The sequence below is a fragment of the Papio anubis genome, chromosome 12, assembly GCF_008728515.1.
Source record: "Papio anubis isolate 15944 chromosome 12, Panubis1.0, whole genome shotgun sequence".
Lineage (NCBI taxonomy): Eukaryota > Metazoa > Chordata > Mammalia > Primates > Cercopithecidae > Papio > Papio anubis.
In genome coordinates, this window is record NC_044987.1 from 68,055,114 (window position 1) to 68,078,681 (window position 23,568).

At 52.6% G+C, this 23,568-nt stretch overlaps 1 protein-coding gene across 8 annotated transcripts in view; it reads right to left on the reverse strand.

Moving 5' to 3' along the window:
• DENND2B (DENN domain containing 2B) overlaps positions 1-23,568 on the reverse strand; it is a 176,296-nt gene that overhangs the window by 3,527 nt on the left and 149,201 nt on the right. For all 8 annotated transcript variants that reach the window (XM_003910253.5, XM_017948650.3, XM_009186646.3 and 5 more), the window contains 13 exons: positions 20,991-21,142; positions 18,919-19,134; positions 17,925-18,021; positions 17,469-17,513; positions 15,984-16,168; positions 14,237-14,346; positions 13,955-14,024; positions 10,939-11,016; positions 10,246-10,386; positions 5,686-5,834; positions 2,346-2,523; positions 2,065-2,106; positions 673-784 (listed from right to left, as the gene is read on the reverse strand). In XM_003910253.5, coding sequence (XP_003910302.1) covers positions 673-784; positions 2,065-2,106; positions 2,346-2,523; positions 5,686-5,834; positions 10,246-10,386; positions 10,939-11,016; positions 13,955-14,024; positions 14,237-14,346; positions 15,984-16,168; positions 17,469-17,513; positions 17,925-18,021; positions 18,919-19,134; positions 20,991-21,142 — 1,575 coding nt within the window. The remainder of the gene's footprint in view (positions 1-672; positions 785-2,064; positions 2,107-2,345; positions 2,524-5,685; positions 5,835-10,245; positions 10,387-10,938; positions 11,017-13,954; positions 14,025-14,236; positions 14,347-15,983; positions 16,169-17,468; positions 17,514-17,924; positions 18,022-18,918; positions 19,135-20,990; positions 21,143-23,568) is intronic.

The following is a 23,568-nucleotide window of genomic DNA, read 5'->3' on the forward strand; positions in this document are numbered from 1 at the left end:
CCACCTCCCAGGTTCAAGCAATTCTCTTGCCTCAGCCTCCCAAGTAGCTGGGATTACAGGTGCACACCACCACGCCCAGCTAATTTTTCTATTTTTAGTAGAGATGGGGTTTCACCATGTTAGCCAGGCTGGTCTCGAACTCCTGACCTCAGGTGATCCACCCACCCCGGCCTCCCAAAGTGCTGGGATTACAGGCATGAGCCACTGCACCCAGCCTCTGGAAGCTTTCTCTCTTGTGCCCATGGCCTTGTAACTAGCCTACAAGCTGCCGAAGGCCAGAAACTATGTTCTGAACATGGAAATTGAAACATAATTGCTAGATGAATTAAAGTAGAAACCAGAGCACCACTTTTGTCACATCCCTCACCCTAAGTGATTTTTCTGGCTTCCAAGGAAGAGGAAGTTCCTTTCATCTCCTGCAATGGCTTGAGGTAAGGCCTGAGAGGGAGGAATAATTAGTTTCCTGTCAGCAGAAAGTATCTTTGGGGTTGCCACATGTCTTTGGGTTTTCCTTCCCAAACCACCTGGGGTAAAGATGCTAGAGTGAGACCAAGGTCCTCATCAGCCAGAAAGGGTTTGGTGCGCAGAGGCAGAGTTCTGGCCCTATGGGGCCCTGACCCAGAGCAGAGGGAGCCTGGAGCAGAGCTGACCATGCCCGGGCACTATCCTCACCATCGTCGGAGTCACTGTCGGAGTCCTGGGAGATCAGCTCATTCTTCCTCTCCAGAGCCTGCTCCAGAGCTGCCTGTAACTTCCTAGGTAACAATGTGTCCTCGTCGTCCATCTGCAGGAGAAAGAAGGCAGTGACAATCATAGCTGACGCTGAGCTCTTACTGTGTGCTAAGACCTGTTAGAAGAGCTTGAGTAGGTAATCTCATTTATCTCTCCCAATAACCCTCATAACTATCATCAACCTCATTTTAAGATGAGGAACTGGAGCACAGAAAGGTTAGGAAACTTGCCCAAGATTACAGAGATTAAAAGTAGTAGAGGGCCAGGCACAGTGGCTCATGCCAGTAATCCCAACACTTTGGGAGGCTGAGCGGGAGGATCACTTGAGCCTAGGAGGGTGTTCGAGACCAGCCTGGGCAATTTAGCAGGTCCCTCTATCTGTAAAACACACACACAAAAAACAATTAGTCAAGCATGGTAGCATGCACCTGTACTCCCAGCTACTTAGGAGGCTGACGTGGGGAGGATCACCTGAGCCCAGGGAGGTCGAGGCTGCAGTGTCATGATTGTACCACTGCACTCCAGCCTGGATGACCGTGAGACCCTGTCTCAAAAAAAAAAAAAAAAAAAAAAAAAAAAAAAGGTGGTAGAGCCAGTGGCCTTTGTGACCAGGACTAGCCAGGGGTTCCTGATTAGGTCTCCCCAATTCCTCCATCATCAGCTCTAGGTAGGAGGAACAGTTGGCTTGGGGCAGGGGGACCGTGGCCAGCCTGTGTCTCAGGAATGAAGTTAGACTGCTGTTTCAGTCTCTACACTCTGTTTCTGTGTCCACATCACTATGCCTGGTACCCAGGGAGTCCTCAGCTCCATCACTGGTGTGTAACAGACAGTAAGTACATTTCCACAGGGGAGGCACTGGGTTGTGCTCCTTGGTAGAGAGCCAGGAGGATTTCCACGACTAACAAAGGCTTTTTGTAGTTCACAACAATCATTGCAAACCTGTACGTTACACAACAATCTATAGTTATTTGTGTAACCCCCAGCAACATTTCAAGGCAGGTGTTGTCACCACCTCTGCTTTGGAGCTCAGAGGAATTTAGAGGCCTAAGACCATGTGGCTCAAAGCGGGCAAAGTCCAGTGGTCAAGTCTGTGGACTCCCAGGCTGTGTTCTTCAAGTTCCCACACTGCCTTCCAGAAGCTGATGATGCCACTGGAAAGGCAGACCCTGCTGAGGTCAAGGATTCCAAGACTAGCTTCTCCCCACCCTTGACTAGTCTGTGAGTAAGTATGGAACCCAGAGAGCTCAACAAACAGATTGTGAAGGTTGAGTAGTGTGTGTGATGGTGCAGGGTGCTCAGGAGCCTGATTCTAGCAAGCACCCACCCTCTTACCTGTCGGATGAATCGGTCAGATCCCAGATTCACCATCAGCGCCTGAGAAAAGGAGTCATTAGCAGAGTGGTTCAAGGCATGAGTCCCGCAATGCCCTCTGCCAGGCCTCCAGACCTCCCAGGTTCCCAGGGTCAGATAACAGGAAGAACTCCAGCCGGGGACAGACCTCCCAGGGAGAAAGGATAAGAGCCTGGTAAAGAGGCCGAGGGGCCACAAGTAAGATCCCAGCACCTGCTTCCCCTTCCACCCTTCCCCCCAGCTGGTTCCCCGCCGTGGCCCACCTCCTCCACAGGCAGCTCCTTCAGTTTGGGGAGGGAGCTGGAGAGCAGGCCAACCAGGAAGGGGGTGGGACAGCAGACGATGTCAATCATGGAGGCCGGGAGAACAGGAATGAAGGTGTGCTGCCAGGAGAAGGGGTAGAGCAAGGCCACCACCGCGTGGGAGCAGCTGGAGAGGGTACTGATGGGCAGACAGACAGAGAGACAGAGCACCTGAGCCCAGGCCCAGGACCTTAGAGTTCACTGGAGGCTCAGGACAGCCTTTGATCCTAAACCTCCCAGTGCAACAAAAATGCTAATGGGGCTCAGGGACCCTGCAGACTGGTGAAGCCCCCACTTTCCCACTGCGTAGTGTCTCAGGGACAACAGTGCTACTCTCAGGGAAATGCACTTACAAACAGCCAGGAAGGTATGCAGCAGCCCGCAGGACAGTCATCTGACAAAGATCTGGAAAAGGGCTGTCTTGGGTTTGGGGGGCACATTACTGGGCCCATGGCTGAGAAGGCAGGAGGTTTTGTAAACCCCTAGGGCCAGTGAATGCAGATCCTGGGTACCCTCTCCCACCCCACATCAGAACTAGGCAAGAGGGACAAAGAACTTGTGGAAAACCTAAATCATCATCAGCGGAACATGAGCTGGCTGGACCTACCCCTCCCCTCTCCAGCCAGAGGCAGACCCCAGGCAGAACAGGAAGGACATCTTTTCCAAGACCCCAAATTGGCAGAACTTGAATACCCGGCCAGGCCAAGAACAAGACCTTGGGATCCTCCCTCCCAGAATGGTCCTGGAATGTGCTCAGAGGCAGCTGCAACCACAGGAAACAATCGCTGTATTCACAGCCCCATGGGAGCTGGGCTGGGGGGCGGGGTGGCAAAGAGGAGGCTCAGCCATGCATTAGAGGGTAGAACCTTCAGGAAAAGAAACCTCATGGTCCAGGCTCTCTTAGGGGCCACTAAGGTCAGGCCAGGCCAGGGCACCAAAGCCGGGCTGTCAGGGGCTTTGTTGACTGACAATGACCATGGCTGGCACACAGGAGGGGCCTCTTGGAGCTGCTGTACCTAGCTCATTCCAGCTGTTGGGCTAGATTTCTTCACAGGGGCCTGATGGGCCCACAAAACACCTAGAACTGTGAGACACAGAAGCACTGAGGCTGTGATGGGAACAAGTGAGGGGCAGTTTTCCTTTCTAAACCCTGGCGCTCTATGGAAAAGTCAGCAGCTCTGGTTTTTCTTCCTCCTCTCTTCTCCTGGGCTGAGGATGGGCCTGGGTTCCTGTCCCTATGAGGGCAATCGGGAGTTCATTTCTCGGGCTCCTCTCAACTGCTCCCTGTATATACAGAAGGAAATATCCCAGGGATTCAGGACTTACTGGAGGGCAAACCAGAAGGGGGATTTTCCTTCACTGCCCTCCTCTGAGCACCTGACATTAAGGTGGCTTAATCAATGTCCAAATGACCACTCTAGAGAAGCCACTACTTGGGATGGATTCTTTGACCAAAACAATACGTAACATGTTGCCAATAACCCATCCTGTTGTTGTAGGAGTTATTAAGAAATTATTTTACGCAGAGAGGAAAAGTTTTTGTTTCTTTTTAATTTTTAATTTTTTATTTATTTACTTATTTTGAGACGGAGTCTCACTCCCAGGCTGGAGTACAGTGGCACAATCTCCGCTTACTGCAACCTCCACCTCCCGGATTCAAGCGATTCTCCTGCCTCAGCCTCCTGAGTAGCTGGGACTACAGGCGCCCGCCACCACACCCAGCTAATACAGGGTTTCACCATGTTGGCCAGGATAGTCTCAATCTCTTGACCTTGTGATCTGCCAGTCTCCGCCTCCCAAAGTGCTGGGATTACAGGCGTGAGCCACCGCCTCGTTTCTTTTAAAGCAGCTCAAAAACGTTTCTTGTCTAGAAAGCAAGCCCTGGCTCTTACAGCCAGGCAGGCAACCTTTGATATGCAAATACAGACCATTAGAAATTGGGTCCACCCAACACGGCAATTCTCAATTCTCACCGTTGTCTTCTTGCCCTTGCCCCCACATGTGCCTAGCAGCATGGCTGCCCCGCATATTCCCACGTGTGTAGAACATCAGGCACCCTATATTCGCGTATTAAAAGGTGAGGATGGGAGGACCAGCTTTTTCGGGGGCTACATGAGTGACATGCCAGGTCAAACCAATCCCCTAAGCCCTATGCAAATCAAACACCGCCTCCTCCAGCCTACTTATAAAACTGGCTGGTGTCCACAGCACTTGAGGTTCCCTCTCTTGGCTTTGGAGCCTCCCTCCCTCTGTCTCTGTACTTCTCCTTTCTGCCTTTCTTCTTTCCTTCTTGCCTATTAAACTCTCCGCTCCTTAAAACCGACCCCACGTGTGTCCGTGTCGTTTTATCTAAACCAGCATAAGAACCAAAAGCCCTAGTGTTCCTCCACTCGTCGAAGCCGTATCACTCTCCCTTGCCTGTGTCACCCCCCAACCACCACTGACATAAAACTTTTTTCTTTTTTAAACCTTGGCTGTCTAGAAGAGCTCTCACTTCTTCCTTCCTAAAATGCCTCAGGTCCAGTGACCATCACTTCTGCCACCCGTCCCATGGCCACCACCAGACCTTGACACCTCTACCTCTAAAGTCCTAAATGCCAGCATTTCAGACCAAGATTTGTGACCCACCCAGCTTTTTTCTTACTCCTCCTAAACCAGCTCCCCCACTTCCCTGGCACCTCCAGGCCCTGCACATCGTTTCCTGGTGTGGGCTGGCCAGCCTTCCTCACCCACTCTCCTCTCTGCACCTCAATGCCCCCATGGCATCCCTCTCCCCAGCCCTCCCAGTGCCCAGCCCTGGGCCACTGCAGTCGCCTTCTCCAGGGGACACCCTCCACAGGACCCTCACTGGCTGGCTCAGCACTCTTCACACTGTCCCCAGTCAGTGCTCTTGCCCCTTCCTCACAGCGGCTCTTTCCTTAAACTCAGCATCCCATTGAGATGGCTTTGCCTCCCCTTCCAGAAGAAATGCAACCATCCGCCAAAAATCTCAATTTCTTAACGTTTCCCCTGTACATATACTGTCATCTGCACAGTCTTGGCTGTTGCAAAGGAAGAAATGTCCCTCCCTCTTCCCTCAGGCCAAGCCCTCCACAGGGTTCTCAATCCCGCCATCTGTGTGCTCCCAAACCCTTCTCCCTCACCCACACAGGGGTGCTACCTTTCCACCTAGTCTTCATCTCCCTACGCACAGCCCCACTCCAGCACCAGCCAGCAAGTGCTTAGGCTCCTGAACACTTGCTGATTCGCTTGTGGGCGTGCTTTCCCCTCCCCTCTTCTTCCTTGCCCAGCTGGGCCCTACCTGAGCTTATCTGCCACAAAAATGACCCGGCGCTCCAGCAACAGCGAGGCAAAGATTCGGATGAGCTGGCGCACACTGAGGCAGGTAAAAAGGCACTCAAAGTCCACGTGCTCCAGCCGTGAGTCCATGGGCCGCCGCAGCTCTAACACCTGCAGGAGAGCGATGGGAAAGTGGGCCTGGGCCAGCCAGGTGGGCGCTGCCCTCCGGCCCTCCACGAAGCAACTGGAGGCTGCTTTCCCCTTCCCACCTGCTCTTTTCCAGGTCTCTCGCCTATCCTGCTATGCAGTAAACCCCTCTCCTCCACCCCTCAGACTACAGCTCTGCTCTCATAGCACTTGAACACCCAGGCTGTGGGTGAGAGGGCTGCCTGTGAAAGAGGGGAAGGATCCAGAAGGAAGGAGTTGAGGGACTATCCATCGGGACCTCAGGAAGAGAGGAGAGCTGACTGCTCTTAGAGATAGGGAGAAGCAGGGAACCACACAGCCACATCTCTAGGGTCCTCCTGCCCACCTCCCCAGACAAAGGTCTAAGCCCTTAATGCTGACTAGACCCCACTGCTCTCCAGGCATCTCTGCATCCCAGGATTCTAATCCCAGCCACCTCTGGAAAGGTAATGCTGGTGTCCTTATTGCCCTGTCCCCCTCCCTTTCCTGCTAGAAAGAGTTTCCTTCCAGAGGCTATTTGTCCTGCCATCCTGGCCTTTATCTCCATCACCCTAAGTCCTGTGCCAGGCACAAAGAAAACACAAGCAAAGGGCTGGCCATTCTGCAACCTTGCCACGAAGCAGGACTGTCTTATCAGGGCTAGGCCTAGCCTTCTTTCCTCCAAAGGCGGCTCCCAAGGTCAGTGCCACAGCTCAGAGAGCCACTTCTCTGGGGGCAGTCACGGGGGTGGAAGGTAGCGAGTGACCCCAGTGGTGAGGGCAGGAGGAACTGCTGACGCTCAGGCTGTGCCAAAGCAGCTGTCCCTGGGGTCTGCTTGGCCTCATCCTTGGTCCCACAGCGTGTGTGTGCAGCATAGATGTGAAGGCCTCCTGAAAACTAGGGTGAGAAACCAGTTCTCTCTCATTGCCCGATGGCATCAAAGGTAATGCTTTACAAGGAGTTTTTATACCCACATCATCTCATTTGTTCCTCAGAGTCTAAGCAAGTGAAGGCGTTCTGATTCCTAACTCAGCATCCATCCTTCTGGGCCCCAGAGAAGCAGCAAAGTGGGCACAGGGTACAGTAGCGGTCTGTGTCCACTGTCTCTCCCACCTGATGGTGTACTCCTGGAAGGCCCGGTGATCCGCCAGATGCTGGGTACACCCCAAATGGTCAGTGAATGTGGGCTCAAGGAAAGAAGTACCACAATGATGCCAGAGCCCTTTATACCTGCTCCAGGCCCTGTCCCCGCCCCAGAAGTCACAAGCTCCCTGCATGCAGCCCAATAGACTCTGCTCTCTAGCACCCAGCCCCTACTGTCCCTGGGGCCCAACCCTCCCCTTTCCCCCAGGGATTGAGAATTCACACAGGCTGCTCCCACTCCCGGCCTTGTTCCATGCATCCCTGCCTTCAAGGAGATCAGGCCCAGGGGTCTGAAGGAGCCGAGCAGTTACAGTCTGGGAGTCCGGTGGGTGTGACCAACATCTGCACAGGGACAGGCAGGACATCTAGGAGGGCAGCCAAGCTCATGTGCGTGGGGAGGGGTCAGGGAAGCCTTTCAGAGCACAAGGTACTTGACTCCCCAAAGAGAAAAGAAGGGAAGTGTCTTCTAGGCAAAAGGAAGTAGGGTTGAGGGAAGAGTAAGTATCAAGTCAGAAGATGAGAGCCCAGTGAGGTGGCCAGTGCCAGACCACGAAGAGCTCCCAGGCATGATGCTGGGCTATAAGGGAAGGGTCACCTATCCTGTGCCCCACAGCCACCACAAAGCCTGAAGTTCCTCTAAATGAAGGGGAGAAAAGAGGCGAGGAGAAAGCCCTCAAGCTAGGAGTTGCCACTGCTCAGCAAGTATGCTTTTTTGGTCAGTCCTTCTCCCATTCTCTACAACTAATTTATTTCCTCTTCCCTCTCCTAGAACCCAACATCCACCTCTTACTCTCAAAGAATGACCTTTTATATATATATATATATATATATATATATATATATATATATATATATATATATTTGGTTTTTTTGGTTTTTTTTGAGATGGAGTCTCACTTTGTCACCCAGGCTAGAGTGCAGTGGCGCGATCTTGGCTCCCTGCAACCTTCACCTCCCAGGTTCAAGAGATTCTCCTGCCTCAGTCTCCCGAGTGGCTAGGATTACAGGCATGCGCCACCACACCTGGCAATTTTTTTTTTTTTTTTTTGTATTTTTGGAAGAGACGGGGTTTCAACATATTGGCCAGGCTGGTCTCAAACTCCAGACCTCAAGTGATCCCCCCACCTCAGCCTCCCGATGTGCTGGGATTACAAGCATGAGCCACTGTGCCTGGTCTGACCTTTTCTATTTTGAGAAAATCAAAGCCATCAGATGAGAATCCAAAATCTACTAAGCCACAACCTCCTCTCCTAATAAATGCCAAGCCCTCCATGGAGCCTAACACTCACATCTTCTCAGTACACTCTGTTAGCCCCTCCTCCTCCTGTAGCTTGAACCTCTTCCTCTGGCAGCCATTCCCACCAGCATACAAACAGCCATCCCTAACAAGCTTCCCTAGTTCCACATTTCAGTTGCTGCCCTCTTCCCTATTTTTCTCCACAGCCATGCAATCTTGAGAAGATGTCTACACAGGCTGTTTCCACTTCCTCACCCCCATCACTTCTCAACTCACTCCAGCCCAACTTCTGGGCCCTGCACTTGTCAAGATCTTCCACACCTCATCCTGATCTCTTAGTGGTACCTGCTTCAGATCATGGCTTCCTTTTTGAGGTGCTCCTCAGCCGAAGCCCTCCCCTGGTGTTCCCCTCTCCTCAAACTTCAGGGCTGTGGCTCCTCTCCTGCAGGGCCTCTGCATGTTGGGGTTCCCCAGGACTGAGGAGGACTCCATACTGGGCTCTCTTCTCTTCCCTATTTACACTCTTTGCTACTACATATCTTCTATTGGGGGTCTCACGGGCATCTCAAACTTGACATGTACACATTTGGACTCTTCCTCCTCATTATCTGCTTCTCCTTCACGAGCTCCCATCTCAGTACATGGCTCCATCATCTACCCTGGGGCTCCAGCCAGAAAACTGGGAGTCAGCCTTACAGTCTCTGTGACAACTACGCCCTATTTCCAATCAAACACAAAGTGCTACTGGTCCTAATTCTAAAATCCATCTACTTCCCTTCTTCTTCTACCACATCTTAACCCAAAGCTGCCATCATCTCTTGCCTGTAGTGCCGCAACAGTATCCCTGCTGGTCTCCCCGTTTTCACTCCAACCATTAGCTACACGGCTGCCACAGTGGGCTTTGAATACATGTATCAGCTGGCCACAGGTGGCTCATGCCTGTAGTCCCTACAGTTTGGGAGGCAGAGGTGGGAGGATTGCTTGAGTCCAGGAGTTCAAGACCAGCCTGGGAAACATGGTGAAACCCTGTCTCTATAGAAAATACAAAAGTCAGCTGGGTATGGTGGTGCACGCTTGTAGTCCCAGCTACTCAGGAGGCTGAAGTGGGAGAATTGCTTGAGCCTGGGAGGGTGAGGCTGCAGTGAGCCATGATAGCACCACTGCACTCCAGCACCACTGCACAATATGGGCGGCAGAGTGAGACCCTGTCTCAAAAAAGTAAAATGAAAACATATATCAGATCTTATCATACCCCTGCTTTAGATAAAATCCACAAATCCTTAACTTGGCCTAGCAGGGACATCGTGATTGGGTTCTTGCCTGCCAACCCACTCCCCTACCCCTACCCCGTCAACCCTCTGACCAGCACATGCACTTGCCCAACTTTTGCCTTTGCAGATGCTGGTTCCTCTACTTGGAATAATCTTCTCCCATTCATATCCTTCTCTTTCCGCCTCCCTCCTCCTGCTTCATTTAGTTGCCCCCACTCACCACTTAGGTCTCTGGTCAAGTGTTACTTTCTCAGAGGAGACCTTCCCTGGCCCCTAATTTAAAGCAGAACCCTTGTTCCACACTCTCATAAGGTCCTGTGCTTTCACTTGGCTCGTAACACATTTAGGAATTATCTATTTATACGTAAAAGTGTTTACTATAGTATCAGTATCTCCCACTAGACTACAAACTTCATGAGGACAGAGAGGTGTCCCTCTAACTCTGACTCTGCTCTGAGGTCTGGCACAATCTCTGACTGTGAGATGGCACACATTCAGTAACTGTTCGATGAATGAACAAAAGGAAGGCAGATGGAATGCAGTTTAGTCCAAATGGGTCAAGGAAGGCCCCTGGGAGGAGCAGAAGGCTGGGCAACATGTACATTCCTATTGTTCGCTGTTGTGGTCCCTTGTGATTGGGTACACTGACATGGTTGAGCAAGGAGGAGCCGTGCTCTGCACCCCTCAAAGACTATGACCTTGGCTAGTGTGGTCCTCCTGCCACCCCAGCCCGTAGCCCAAGAGAAGAGGGTGCAGAAATCCTTACCTCATTGCCAGCACCTGGCAGGAATGTCTTCACTTTGATGGTCTTCCCTGGGGCTGGGAAGGGCGACTCCATGAGACTTCTCATGAAAGGATAGACCAATGCCGCGGAGATCCCACGCCGGCGCTCCACCTCATCTAGGACCTGTGCCCACCGCCAGCAGCCCAAAGAGGAAGGGTGTCAGGGCAGTGCCCTTCCCCCCTCCTGGCAGAGAAGAGGGCAGCCAAGCATCTGACCAGGCTGGCCCAGAAGCTGGCAGATGGGAAGGCGGTCTTGCCAGGATCTGCACACTCTACCCTTCCCGTTTTCCTTGGCACTCAGTGATTCCTCTGTTCCTTAACTGGCCTTGCTTCAGTCCCCAAGAGCAGAGTAGCTGGGCAAAGGAAATACCACCCAAGAGTCAGCTCCCTGGGCGCTCCTGCTTCCCCAAGGACTCTGGCTCTGCCCAGGGCCCAGGGTGGGCTGTGACAGGGGCAGACACTGCCAGCACAGGAGCTGGGGAAATGCCAGCCGGCTGGGTAGAGGGCCAGGCTGGGGAATGGGAGGGCGTCACAGAGCTCACTGGTACTTGCTCCTGCATTCTGTCTCCCGCTTGCTCCCACTCACAGGTGGTTTTCTCATCTAAGCTGGCTGCAGATACTCCTGTGGGAGCTGTCAGCTGGGGGAGGGGGAGGAAAGCCTGCCAGAGCCTCTTACCTTGGAAAACAAGCCGAAGCAGCCAAGGCGGCTGATGACACAGTACACCTCTGGCAACCGGGGCCCTTTCCCACTTGGCTGGGCCAGGACAAGGAGGAGGAGGAGAGAGACAGACACAGAGAATGCATGATTACCATTTCTGGCTCCTTTTCCTTGGGAACTGAGTAGTAAGGACTGCGCTTCTAGTGGAGGAAGACACTCAGCCTCCTCTAAACCTCTCTGCAACCAGGGCCCTGAAGGAAAAGCCACCACTCTCAGGACAGGCCTCAGCTCTGCAGGGTCTCCCAGCACCAGGTACCAGGCTCCTGCCAGACTCCACACAGGCTCTGCCCTTCCTCCCAGGAGGACGCTGACAGGGGCTGGCAAAGGGCAAAGCAGTTTGGCAGAGGCTACAGGGTGATCGGTGGATTCATATCCCTGAGGCTGGGACCCCAGCAGATGGGAAGGACTAGGGTACATCCTTAGGAGCAAGCCATTGTAGCTTTTTAGCCCCATAGGGCATATTCGGCATAACATTCTTTCTTTGGTTCTTTTCCCCCTTTCTTGATCCACCTCCATTGTAAGAGAGCAAACTGAAAACAAGAGATGGGAGCTATGATTTATTGAACATTTGCTATACCTGACTTGGAACTCTACAAGAGATTTGTGAGACGGGGATTATTATCCCCTTCATAGATGAGGCAACTGAGTTCAAAAAGATTAAGCCATTGCCTAAGACCACCTATCTAGAAGCTGTGGAGCCAGGAGTTTGCTTTGGCCCTGTTTGGCTGTCTTACCCCTAAAGCCTGCTGCTTTGTGACAGGAAGGAAAGGAAACAAAGACAATTGGTAGAGGTTTGCTATGGAGTAAAGGAGCGCAAAGAAGAACAGGACTTAAAAGGTGGGCATGGCTGGGCGTGGTGGTTCACGCCTGTAATTCCAGCACTTTGGGAGGCCGAGGCAGGTGGATCACCTGAGATTGGGAGTTCGAGACCAGCCTGACCAACATGGAGAAATCCCATCTCCACTAAAAATACGAAATTAGCCGGGCGTGGTGGCGTATCCCTGTAATCCCAGCTACTTAGGAGGCTAAAGCAGGAGAATTGCTTGATCCCAGGAGGTGGAGGTTGCGGTAAGCTGAGATCACGCCATTGTACTTCCAGCCTGGGCAACAAGAGTGAAACTCCGTCTCAAAAAAAAAAAAAAAAAAAAAAAGTTGGGTAGCTGAAGGGGAGCCAGGCACTGAGAGCTCCCAGGCCCAGAGCCCCCATGCAGGCTTCAGTGCCTTCTCCAGCAGGGCTCAGAGGCCTGGAAGGCCTGGCAAGTCCGAGTCGGGAGGGAGCAGAGCAGCAGGTGCTGGCCCCTCATGCAGGCTGCTAAGCAAATGCAGATGGGGCTATTTCAGTCTCCAAACCTGCTGGCCACACGTCACAGATCTAGAGAAGGCAGAATCTGTTTTTGTCCATATTAGGCCTGAAACTCACTCCTGTCTCTTTCCCTCTCCCCCGCCTCCCCTAAAGCCCCAAGTGATTAAATCAAGTATGTGGGATTTGGGTTAGAATCATTGTGTCCAATCTGCAGGAATGCCGAGCTAGTGCCAGCCCCCTTGGCAGGGACCCAGCCCAGGCCCTCTCTGAGCACGCCAGGACAAACACGCTCTTCCCTGGGGGCAGCAGCCCCACTGCAAAGGAGCAGCTCTGCTGCATCTATGTTCCAGCAAAGGCAGCCTTCGCAACACTCCTTCCAAGCCCAGGAGGCCCAGGCGGCCAGAAGCTTGCTGGCCTCTGCCTGGCTGACCACCTGGCATTGCTCCTGTGCATATGCCCTTCACCCCTCCCTGGGCACTCTACCTCCCAGCACCCCCTCTCCCCATCCATCCTCTGGGGGTGATCCAAGAGTACCAGATTGGTGACAAACGACTTCCCTTCTGGTTCTGTGTGACCTTGGGCAAGTCATTCTACCTCTGAGTTTTGACTTCCCAATCTATGGATCAGGGATAATAATGGGCTATTGTGATCATTTTTTTAAAAAGACATTCTTGAAGCATCTAGCTTGGAATGTGACAGGTTCTAAACAATGTCTATTCCCTTGGCCTTTCTCTCCTGTGTTGAAAGTCCAATCTCCTGTAACAGGCCATCTAAAGTTCCTCGAGAGAAGATCCATGTTAAACTCATCTTTATATGCCTTTAGCACATGCCTGACTCTCAATAGGTCAGGGCTTCTGATAAGGGATGATAAGTGTTTCTGAATGAATGAATGACTGGCCCCAAATCCTTCCTTCAGGGCTCCTGCCCCCTTCATCTACTCCTAGACTGGTATCTGGGGAGGCTTTCTCTTGCTAAGGCCTGGAAACCCCAAAACATTGTCAACAACCCAGTGCTCCAAGCGAGGAGTGCAGCAGAGGCCAGGCTCTGGGCCTCTACCCTAATCTATTTCCCAGGACTAATGGGAATGGAGATGGTGAAGGACTTCTCTTTACAAAATGGCTAACATTTTCAAAACCCAATCCCTTTCCCCTAGATTCAAGGTATCTCTCTCAGATTCCCAGAGAAGATATGTCACTGTCCCTTCCCAATCTCCAGCCCTACCACACCACAGACAGGCCTCCTCCCCACTACAGCCTGGCCAGGTATGGAGGTGAGGAAGGTTGTCCCTCACCTAATCTGATGCATATATACATACTGCTGGGGGTGATTCGATCCTGCAACCAGAGACCAGCAATCAGAGCCCATGATCCCAAGGGAAATGAAGAAAAAGTAGAGAAAAACTAAAAAGACACAAAAACCCACTCCCTCCCCTTATTCCAGATAATCTCCGATCCTAAGGCCCCCTCAGAAGCACCACTCTGAGCCCTACTCTCCCAGGGTGGCCTCACCTGTGAAAATGTGTGTGTTGGCAGGGGGTTGGGGGTGGCCTCAGGGAGCAGAACATAGGATTTCATACAAGCTAAAGTTGCAGAAGGGCACACACACACACAAACACACACACCCTGACCTAGCCCCTGCCTGCCAGCCCGAGGACCAAATGGCCTCACTCACCAGTAAGCGCCTGCAGTAGCCAAAGCGTCTGCTGCCATCTTCCCCAGTCAGCATGAAAGAAAAGGTCTCACTGGAACAAAGAGAGGTCTGGCGTCAGGGAGGTGTGAGAGGACCTAGGAAACAGCCCCCAAGAATAGGGACCATCATCTTCAGGGTTGGGTGAAGGGCCAGGTTGCTGTAGGAGAGGAGGATGAGACTAGAGCAGGTCCCACTCAGGTGCCCACTGCTATGGGGGTAAAGAAGGCTATGCCCCTTCCTCCCTCCGGTCAGGCCAGGCCTCACCTGCTATACTCTGACACAGGGAGCCAGTCCTTGGCATCAGGGAAGCAAAACTGGGGAATGGCTTTGAGCCTTTCCTCTGCCTCTCGCATCTGCTTGGTGGGTCGGTCCAGCTGCAGGGAAGAAGGAACCAGGAGATGACACGGAACCTGAGGGCAGGTGGTGGTGGCTGAGAAACCCCTCCTCCCGAGGACCCTAGATGCCACTGACCAGTGGGCATGATCTCAGCAACCGTTGTCCCACTCCGAATTCTTACAGAGCCCTGAGTTATCATTCATTCATTCAATAAATGCCAGCGGAGTGCTTTCTGTATGGCATCTGACACAGTGCTGTGCGCCAGGGCTCTTGGCTCTCGACGGAAACAAAGGGGACAAGGTCCCCGACCCTGCACATTCTGGTCAGCAGAGTGAGCTGCTCAACCACAACATCTCAGAGTGGGGCTTAAAAAAAAAAATAAGCAGGGTAGCCAGGCGTGGTGGTTCATGCCTGTTATCCCAGCACTTTGGGAGGTCGAGACGGGCGGATCACCTGAGGTTGAGAGTTCGAGACCAGCCTGACCAACATGGAGAAACCCCGTCGCTACTAAAAATACAAAATTAGCCAGGAGTGGTGGCGCATGCCTGTAATCCCAGCTACTTGGGAGGCTGAGGCAGGAGAATCGCTTGAACCCAGGAGGCAGAGGCTGCAGTGAGCCGAGATCGCGCCATTGCACTCCAGCCTGCGCAACAAGAGTGAAACTCTGTCTCAAATAAATAAATAAATAATAAGCAGGGTGATGTAACAGAGCAAGCTGGGTAGGGGAGGGGCTCCATGCAGGCGTCTGGACAGACCTCCTGAAAGAGGTCCTACTTGAGCAGAGCCTGAGAAATGAGAAGGAACCAGCAGCCATGTGAAGAGCTGGAGAAAGCACATTCCTGGCAGAGGCAATGGCAGAGAGAGAGGGGTTGAGTGTGAGAGGAACAAGAGGGAGGCCAGGCTGGCTGGCAACAAGCAGGGAAGGCAGAGTGAGAGACAGGCTAGTGGGAGAAGTGTGGAGTGACAGCTAGTGGGTGCAGAGTTTCTCTTTGGGCTGATAAAAATGTTCTAAAATTAGGCCGGGCGCGGTGGCTCAAGCCTGTAATCCCAGCACTTTGGGAGGCCGAGACGGGTGGATCACGAGGTCAGGAGATCGAGACCATCCTGGCTAACACGGTGAAACCCCGTCTCTACTAAAAAAAAAAAAATACAAAAAAATTAGCCGGGCGAGGTGGCGGGCGCCTGTAGTCCCAGCTACTCGGGAGGCTGAGGCGGCAGAATGGCGTGAACCCGGGAGGCGGAGCTTGCAGTGAGCCGAGATCGCGCCACTGCACTCCAGCCTGGGCGACAGAGCGAGACTCCGTCTCAAAAAAAAAAAAAAAAAAAAATGTTCTAAAATTGGTAAGTGGTGATGGCACAATTCTGTGAATACACCCGAACACTGAACTGTATACATTAAGTGGGTGAACTGTATGGTATTCAATCGTTTTGGATTTTATTCTAAGCACACTGAGAGGTTCTCTCTCAGCCCTCATCCTTTGAACAAGCACTGGCCCAAACCCACCCCCGCTGCAGCCCTGTCTTCCCTCCTGGCCGAGAGGAGGCAGGTTCAGGGCTGTGGCAGCTTGGTGAGGAGGTATGACGAACAAGATCTCTCTCCTTCCCCAAATAGGTCTGGCGAATAGAGGATGGAAGAGGGGAAATATGGGCAAGGTTGGGAGAGAGAGGGCCTCACCTTGGGAAACTGGTAGGAGACTTCGGGGAGGTAGGTGTTTCGCGATGGCTTCTTCTTGAGGGACACCACCACAAAGTACTCGAAAAGCTCCCGCTCCTGCCACTCCAGCAGCTCCAGCTCCAGCGTGCGATAGCTGGGCGCGCGCTTCAGCATCGACTGGATGTGGACCAGGCGCTGTGTGTGGGCTGGAGGCAGGTTGCACATCAGGGAATGGACCCTCACAGGCCTTATGTTAGCTCCTCTACCCCTGGCTCAGGGCTCCATCGCTGTGGAGCACTTTTAAGGGCATAAGCCTAGTCTGATACCATCCCCAGTTTGCAGTGCGGGAGGACTGGCAGGCACAAGGTGCTGACCCCTGCACAAAGACTCTGCCCTGACACAGGAGGCTGCGGGCCTGGTCCTCCTGGAGCATCCGGAGACTGAGCTGGGGCAGGAGGACTGCCGAGGCCAGGCAAACCCAGGGATGCATCTTGGCACCCACTCTGTCCCTGTACCAAAAGGACCAGAATACATGAACATCCACAAAGGCTTCATCCCTGGGCCCCTAGCAGTACTTGAGCCTTGTCCGTGCTCCTACATCCAAAGTCTACTTGCCATTTGCCTGGGGATGAGAGGATAATCATCCAGGAAGGCCTAGGCAGGGTTTCCCAGTAGAGAAAGCACAAAGATTTATCCAAGGACCCTGGAATGTGAAGGTTCCAGAACCTTTTCAGGCTCCTCTCCGGGGAGAGGGGAGATTGGGGGCGGGGCTGCAGGGCCTCCAGAGAAACAGTTTCTTCAGTCTAAGGCACATTTCTTGCCAGAAGAGGTCCTTGTAATCTTCTGTATCCATCTCTCACCCTCCAGATCTACAACCTTTTTTTTTTTTTTCTGAAACGGAGTCTTGCTCTGTCTCCCAGGCTAGAGGAGAGTGCAGTGGCCTGATCTCAGTCAGCTCACTGCAACCTCCGCCTCCCAGGTTCAAGTGATTCTCCTGCCTCAGCCTCCCGAGTAGCTGGGATTACACATGCCCACCACCGTGCCTGGCTAATTTTTGTATTTTCTTTTTTTAGTAAAGATGGGGTTTCACCATCTTAGCCAGGCTGGTCTCGAACTCCTGACCTCATGATCTGCCCGCCTCGGCCTCCCAAAGTGCTGGGATTACAGGCGTGACCCACCGCGCCCAGCTGAGATCTACAACATTTACCAGGCAAATCTAGCACCCAATTCCCATGGACAATGGCTTGGGACAGTCTGGGCAGGGCTCCACCCTTACATTTGGCAAAGAGAGACATCTGGATTTAACCTTACAGGGCTGAGCTCACATGTCTATAAGGACAGACTTCCCTGTGGCTCCTGCTCTGTTGTTCTGGTATCTGGCCTGTCTGTCGCCTCTCCACATCAGGCCAGTTAGGGACACTGGAGCCACACATGCATCGGCAGAGAAGGCCGATTCCCTGTAGCCCTGCTGGGAGAGCTTCTGTGCTCGTGGGAGCTGTGCCTCACCTTTGAACCTGTCATCAGAGTCGCTCTCGCTCTCACTGTTTTCATCTGGAAAAGGAACAGCAGAGTACATACTTGCTGGACCCCACAGCCAATGTTTTCTGCTCCCCTACCACCCCAACTTTTCTCACAGGGGATGGTCTCTACCTTCTCTGGGCCCATGGTCAGGCATCCTGCCTCCAGGAGGCCAAGATTTGAAATGGGAAACAGACTGCAATGCTCAGTGAGTCTGGCCTTTCCTTTTGCAGAAGCCGATTCCCACACCCACCTCCCTACTAAGGCCCTCACAGCCCAAAGTCTGAAGGAACCCATCCCAGACCTTTCTTCCCTCTCTGTTCCTCCCTCCTATGTGGCCATTTCCTGGCAGGGCTCTACCCTCCACAGGCAAATTGATGCCTCTCCCATTCCTAATGCCCAAGGGCCCCAGACACCTGAACCAGCTCCGGCACCAAAGCCTACCTCTCAGTGATGCTGTTTCAATGCTGGACATAGACAACTTTTTTAATCTCTTCTTTCCTCTCTTGGCATTGTAAATGGAGTTAATTCTTTGGACAAGCTGGGTGAGAAAAGCAGGGCGGGTGAGGTAACCTTAACACCAGCTGCCCCACTTCCAAGAAGGCTAAGTAGGAGCTCATCCCTGCCATTAATGGTACAAGATTTCTGCATTGCACCCGCTGGGTCCAGGACTGGTCTAACTGCAGAACCGACCCCAAGTGGTGACTCACCAGCCATGCCTGGTAGCTCTCCATACACCTAGTCCCCCAGGAGTGGTCTCCTGCCCCAACACAAGGACACTAAACTTAGCTCCCCAGAGGAAGGAACTGTGATCAAACTAGACAGGATGGTAGCTCCTGGGTCCCAAGAGTCATTGAACCAACTGAGACAAAGAGCTTCTGAGATGCAATAACAGGAACAAGGATTCTAGCCTTTCCCCTCTGGGCCATAACCTGGGGCCCTGACAGGAAGAATCTAAATTCCCAATATACCCAAGCATTGTTTGCAGGCTAAAAATACCATCTGGCTAAATCCTGCTGCTTTGGGCCGGGGATTTGGGCCTGGCTGCCTATGTGTGAAAATCATTGCTGAAAACTCTTCAATGCTGTGAGTTATAGGAAGAACCCTTGTTTGAGTCCTAGGTCCTTGAAAGCCTGGAAATGCTTATGTGTGCAGATATCCCAAAATTCATACACCACACTTACTAACGGAGAGCCTTGGCTAGCCTTTCCTTCCTCTAACATCTGAGCACCAAGAATCAGTTAACGCATCTTTATCGATAAGAAAGGATAATTAATCAGATGAAAAAGAGGCCAGTGCACAGACCCAGAATTTATTCAAAGGGAATCGAGGAAGCAGTCCAGATTAGGGAAGGAAGGAAACTAGGAAGGAGAGAGAAAGGCTGGCTGCCTGCCCGCCCACCTGCCCAGCCCCAGTGGGCTGCCTCTGGGGAGGGTACCTTGGGAATGCGGCGGGCCCGGCGGCTAGACAGCAGCTCGCTGGTGGTGCTGAGGCTGTCTTCGTTGAGGCTGGAGGGTGAGGACGGCAGGCTCAGCTGAGCCAGCAGCAGCATGTCGTCATGGCTGTGCCTCTTGGGTAATCGTGGCAGCCGGTGGCTCTTCCTTTCTGACCAGTTCCCACTGCGCAGGGACTGGCTGTTGGGTTTCAGGGAAAGCTGGCATGGGGGAGAGGACATGTGAGAGGGGCTCGCCACAGAGGCCTTGGCCGGTGCCTCTCGGCTGGGATGGGGACACAGAGGCCAAGGGCTGGTATCCCTGGCTCCCCACAATCTTGCCCTGGAATTTCCATATCTCTCTTAAGACTTTAACTACTAATTAGCCAGGTCAGGGCTAGATTAGATACTTGCCTTCCCTAAAGGAAGCTTCACTACTGCCAGCAAAAAATGAAAGCAGAGGCTAAAAACACCTGTGCTCTTATCTGAATGGAACAAAAAGGCAAAGTGGGAATTTTGGGGGCTCCTCCTGAGCTTTGGGACAAGGATTACTGGGTCTGGGTGATGCAGCCAGTCTTCCAGACCTCTGCCCCTTAGCCAATCCTAAACGGTTTCAGACAGCAGAGGCCATAACCTAATGGCCAGCCTGCTGGGCTGGGAGATCCTGCAGCCTGGCCCTCCTAACTGCTCCCATGGAGAACACAGGGGCTCTGGGCTCTGAACACCAAAGCTGGGCCAGGCAGGTCTCACACTGAATTGGCTCCCACATTCACAAGGCCCTGACTGCCCTCCTCCCAGCCCTGATCTACTCTCTGCCTCTCGCCATGTGCGCTGACCTCTCAGCCAAGGGCACCATCCTTGTTGTGGACCCTGTGGGGAGGCAAGTATCCCACAGACACCCAACCACTGTCTGGTTCTGGAATTGCCTCTCCTCACTCTTCAGCAAATCCTCCTTCCTCCACAGCCCCCAATTTCCTGTTCTCACCCAATCAATCTGGCAATGCAAACTCAGAGGAAGCCTGTTTGAACAGAGCCCTAATTAGAGGGTAAATCTTTTTTTCTTTTTTCTTTTGAGACGGAGTCTCACTCTGTCACCCAGGCAGGAGTGCAGTGGCGTGATCTTGGCTTACTGCAACCTCCGCCTCCCGGGTTCAAGCAATTCTCCTGCCTCAGCCTCCCAAGCAACTGGAACTACAGGCATGCGCCACCATGCCCGGCTAATGTTTGTATTTTTAATAGAGATGGAGTTTCACTGGCCAGGCTGGTCTCGAACTCCTGACCTCAGATGATCCGCCCACCTCGGCCTCCCAAAGTGCTGGGATTACATGCGTGAGCCACCACTCCCAGCTATGGGGTAAATCTTTTATAAAAACAAACACCTTATTCCAAAGCCAGAATAAATCAATTTTATATTATCTGGCCAATGCTATACAGATCCTTCCGTTTGCAAAGATAATTAGAGTTACCTGGGGAGGTCAGAGAAGCCTCTCCACCTGCCTCTTGTCATCCTGGACAAGGACAGAAGGAGCTGAAGTCCAAGAGCTTCCTTTGGCTTTTCACCTTTCCTCTCATTCTGCCTTCTCCCCATCCATTCCTTAAAGATTCATGCTTACTCTCTCTCATAGGAGTGGCTCCAGGTGTCACAGACATCTGTCTGGCTCTCCAAATGTGGTTTGGGGGCCTACAAATAGCCCCCTAATGCCAGTACTGAGATGACTTCTGGCAAAGTTGCAGAATGCCAAGACTCCCACTAGGCCCTGTCTTCCTGTTTCCCACAGGGTGATAAATAATCAGACAGGAGACTGCAAGGGCTCCTGGCTGAGTTTTGCAACTCAGAGCTTGTGTAGGAAGGGAAAGAAGATAGGACAGGATGCCCCTCAGAGCAGGTGCCAGTTGTCCACAGGGGTTTCGATATGGTGGATGTCCCTGAGTGCAGACCCCTTTGCTGAGGAGACCTCCTTTATCAAGTACTAGTGAGGGTAAAAGCCTGAATGGAAGCTGGGCCCAAGCCTTGGAAGGGCAGGCCCCTACTGTGGCCCTCACGCTAACCCTACAGGCCCATGTCGGGGCTGAGTTACCTGTGTGGGTGGGCTGTTGTACTTCCTGTCCTGAGGACTCCACATCCTGTGCAAAGAGTCCAAGGAGTTCTCAGACAGTTGCTGGGATTTTCGTCCTGCTCTTCGGTTCTTTAAGTCCACATCCTCATATGGATTCTCCTTGGGCAGATCTCCTGCAGAGGAGGAAGAGTTAGAGAAGGGGGAGAAGGGAAGAAGGAAACACACGAACTCGCACACACACAAATAAACAAGCAGAATTCCTGTGAACCAAAGAGAATGGCTTCTGCCTGGCCCCTCAGCTCATGAGTCATGCAGCTGCCCGTCTGCAGTGGGGAGGCTACAAACAGATCCTGGCTCCAAGTCCAGCAGCAGAGCCCACCCCCCCCCCCCCCGCCCCCCCCCCCCACCCCACCCCCAGCCCAGCTCAGCCTGGCCTCTGCTTTATAAATTCAGGGATTGCACAAGACTGGCTCAGCCACCCCTGCCTGTGCCCAGCCAGAGGACAAAGCCAGCACCAAGAGTCTTTCCTTGGCTCCTTTCCCTCTGCTGCAAACACCCCAAAGAACACAGTTCAAGGTAGGAAGGGTTTTCAGGTCACATGGCTGTCCCTTCACCCAAGGCTCAGGGGATCTCCCTGGGGACCTACTTTGGAGGGTGGGCATGGAGGAACTCACAGAACTGTTGAGAGCAGAGCTTCACCAGGCCCCCCTTCTCACCTACAGTGCCATTCAACAAGTCTCTTAGGGCAGGGTTTTGTGTTGTTCACTGAGGCAACCTTGGAACGGAACAGTGATTAGCAAGGAGGAAGTGTTCGGTAATGATCTGTTCAATGACTCTCCTACTGTAGTGTGTCTATTCCCTCTACCGCTGATCTCAGCAAAAAGAGAACCATCAACACTCCCCTTTTGGAATAAACTCTCCTGCTGTGACACAGGGGAGGTATGAAAGGCTTGGAAGGAGTCTGGGCCAAAGGATGGGGGTGAGGGGAGTTCTTGCTTCTCAGGACTAGTTCTAAAATCTCTGGCAGCGGGCACTGTATTGGCATTACCAGAAAATCTCAGAGAAGTCCAAAACACAATCCCTGCCCTTCAAGATGTTGAGTGGCACTCCTTTCCACAAGCTGTATCTCCTGCCCCGACCCCTACAACATACACCTTTTCTAAAATACAGTAACAACATGGGCCGGGTCAGTCCTAGCTTGATCCTGGTGGCAGAATCCATGGGGTGAACAGGTCCCTGGGGAACTCAGAACACAGCCCTCTCTGTACCCCTTTCCCCATCTTCCTGCTGCAGAGCAGGACTCACTCCAGCACCTCTGCTCAGCAGCAGGATTGAGCCTGGGTGACCACCGAGTCCCACACTTGTCCTACAGATGTCTGAATGTGCCTTACGCCCCAGAGGAACTCAGATCCCACTCCTCAGGAAGCAGGCAGAAGGAGGAGCTGGAGGACGAGAAACAAAGGCTGCCGAGAGTGAAGCTTTCCTAGAGAGGGCACAGGAGAAGAGCCAACCCCTATATGCTTGCAGATCCGTCCATTCCAAAGTGGAGCTCCCTCCACATTGAGGCATCAACTTAGGCAGAATCACAACGAATTTAGGAAATGCTCTTTCAGAGTCAGGGGGCAGGTGTGAAGAAGGGATTTCAGTGACAGCTAAATAGACTGCAGAAGGAGTAATATAAATCTCTGTAAACTTATGAGTCAAAGATGGGTCACTGGGATTTGGGAATGGATTAAGTGATTCCCAACTCCAAGCAGAGTCCCCAGCAATGGAGCAGACCTTTTCCTGTAACACAGTCATGCTATTAAAATGACTCGTCTCCATTCCAGAGCCCTGACTAAGCGGAGTTGGCCTAGCAGCCCTGTCGCAAGAAGCCAAATAGCAAACCTGGCACCCCCTGCATGTTTTCTCCAGCCTACCCCACCGTGGGGCACTTAGGGAGGCGTTGGGGATGGATTCTCTACTTCTTGGTCCTTCCACAACATATGTCCTGCAGGAGTGAGGAGGGGGTGGGGGGACTAAGCAGGAAGAACGCCAGGACACAGTCTTCCTGATCCCCTAAAACAGGACCAGAGCATCACTGTCCACATCAGGGCAGGGAGAACATTGATGCCAAGCTCATCAAATCCTTGGGCTGCATGATCAGCCAGGGCCTTTATTATCATCCCCAACCTATAGGAAGCGTTGTCCCAATCCCAGGGGTTTCTCCAAGCCACTGACATTTGGGGTTGAGTAATTCTTGTTATGGTGGACTGTCCTGTCCATTTTTAGGATGTTTAGTGGCAACCTTGGCTTCTATCCACCAGGAGACATTAGCATCTCCTTAGCTATAACAGCCCAAAATGTCTCCAGACACTGCCAGATGCTCTCTGGGGAGGACAGAGGGAAGAAAGGAGGGAGAGAGAGGGAGGGAGGCAGGAAGGGAGGGAGGGAAGAGTGAAGCTGTCCCCCCACTGAGAACCACTGCTTTAGATAGAGCTTTCTAAACTTCCAATGGCTTCTGAGTGTGTGACATGAGTCCCAAGACTAGCCCTCTTTTTTTCCATCCTTTCTTCCTTCACCTCACTCCCTCCTTCCTTCATTCTTTTCACTACAGTAA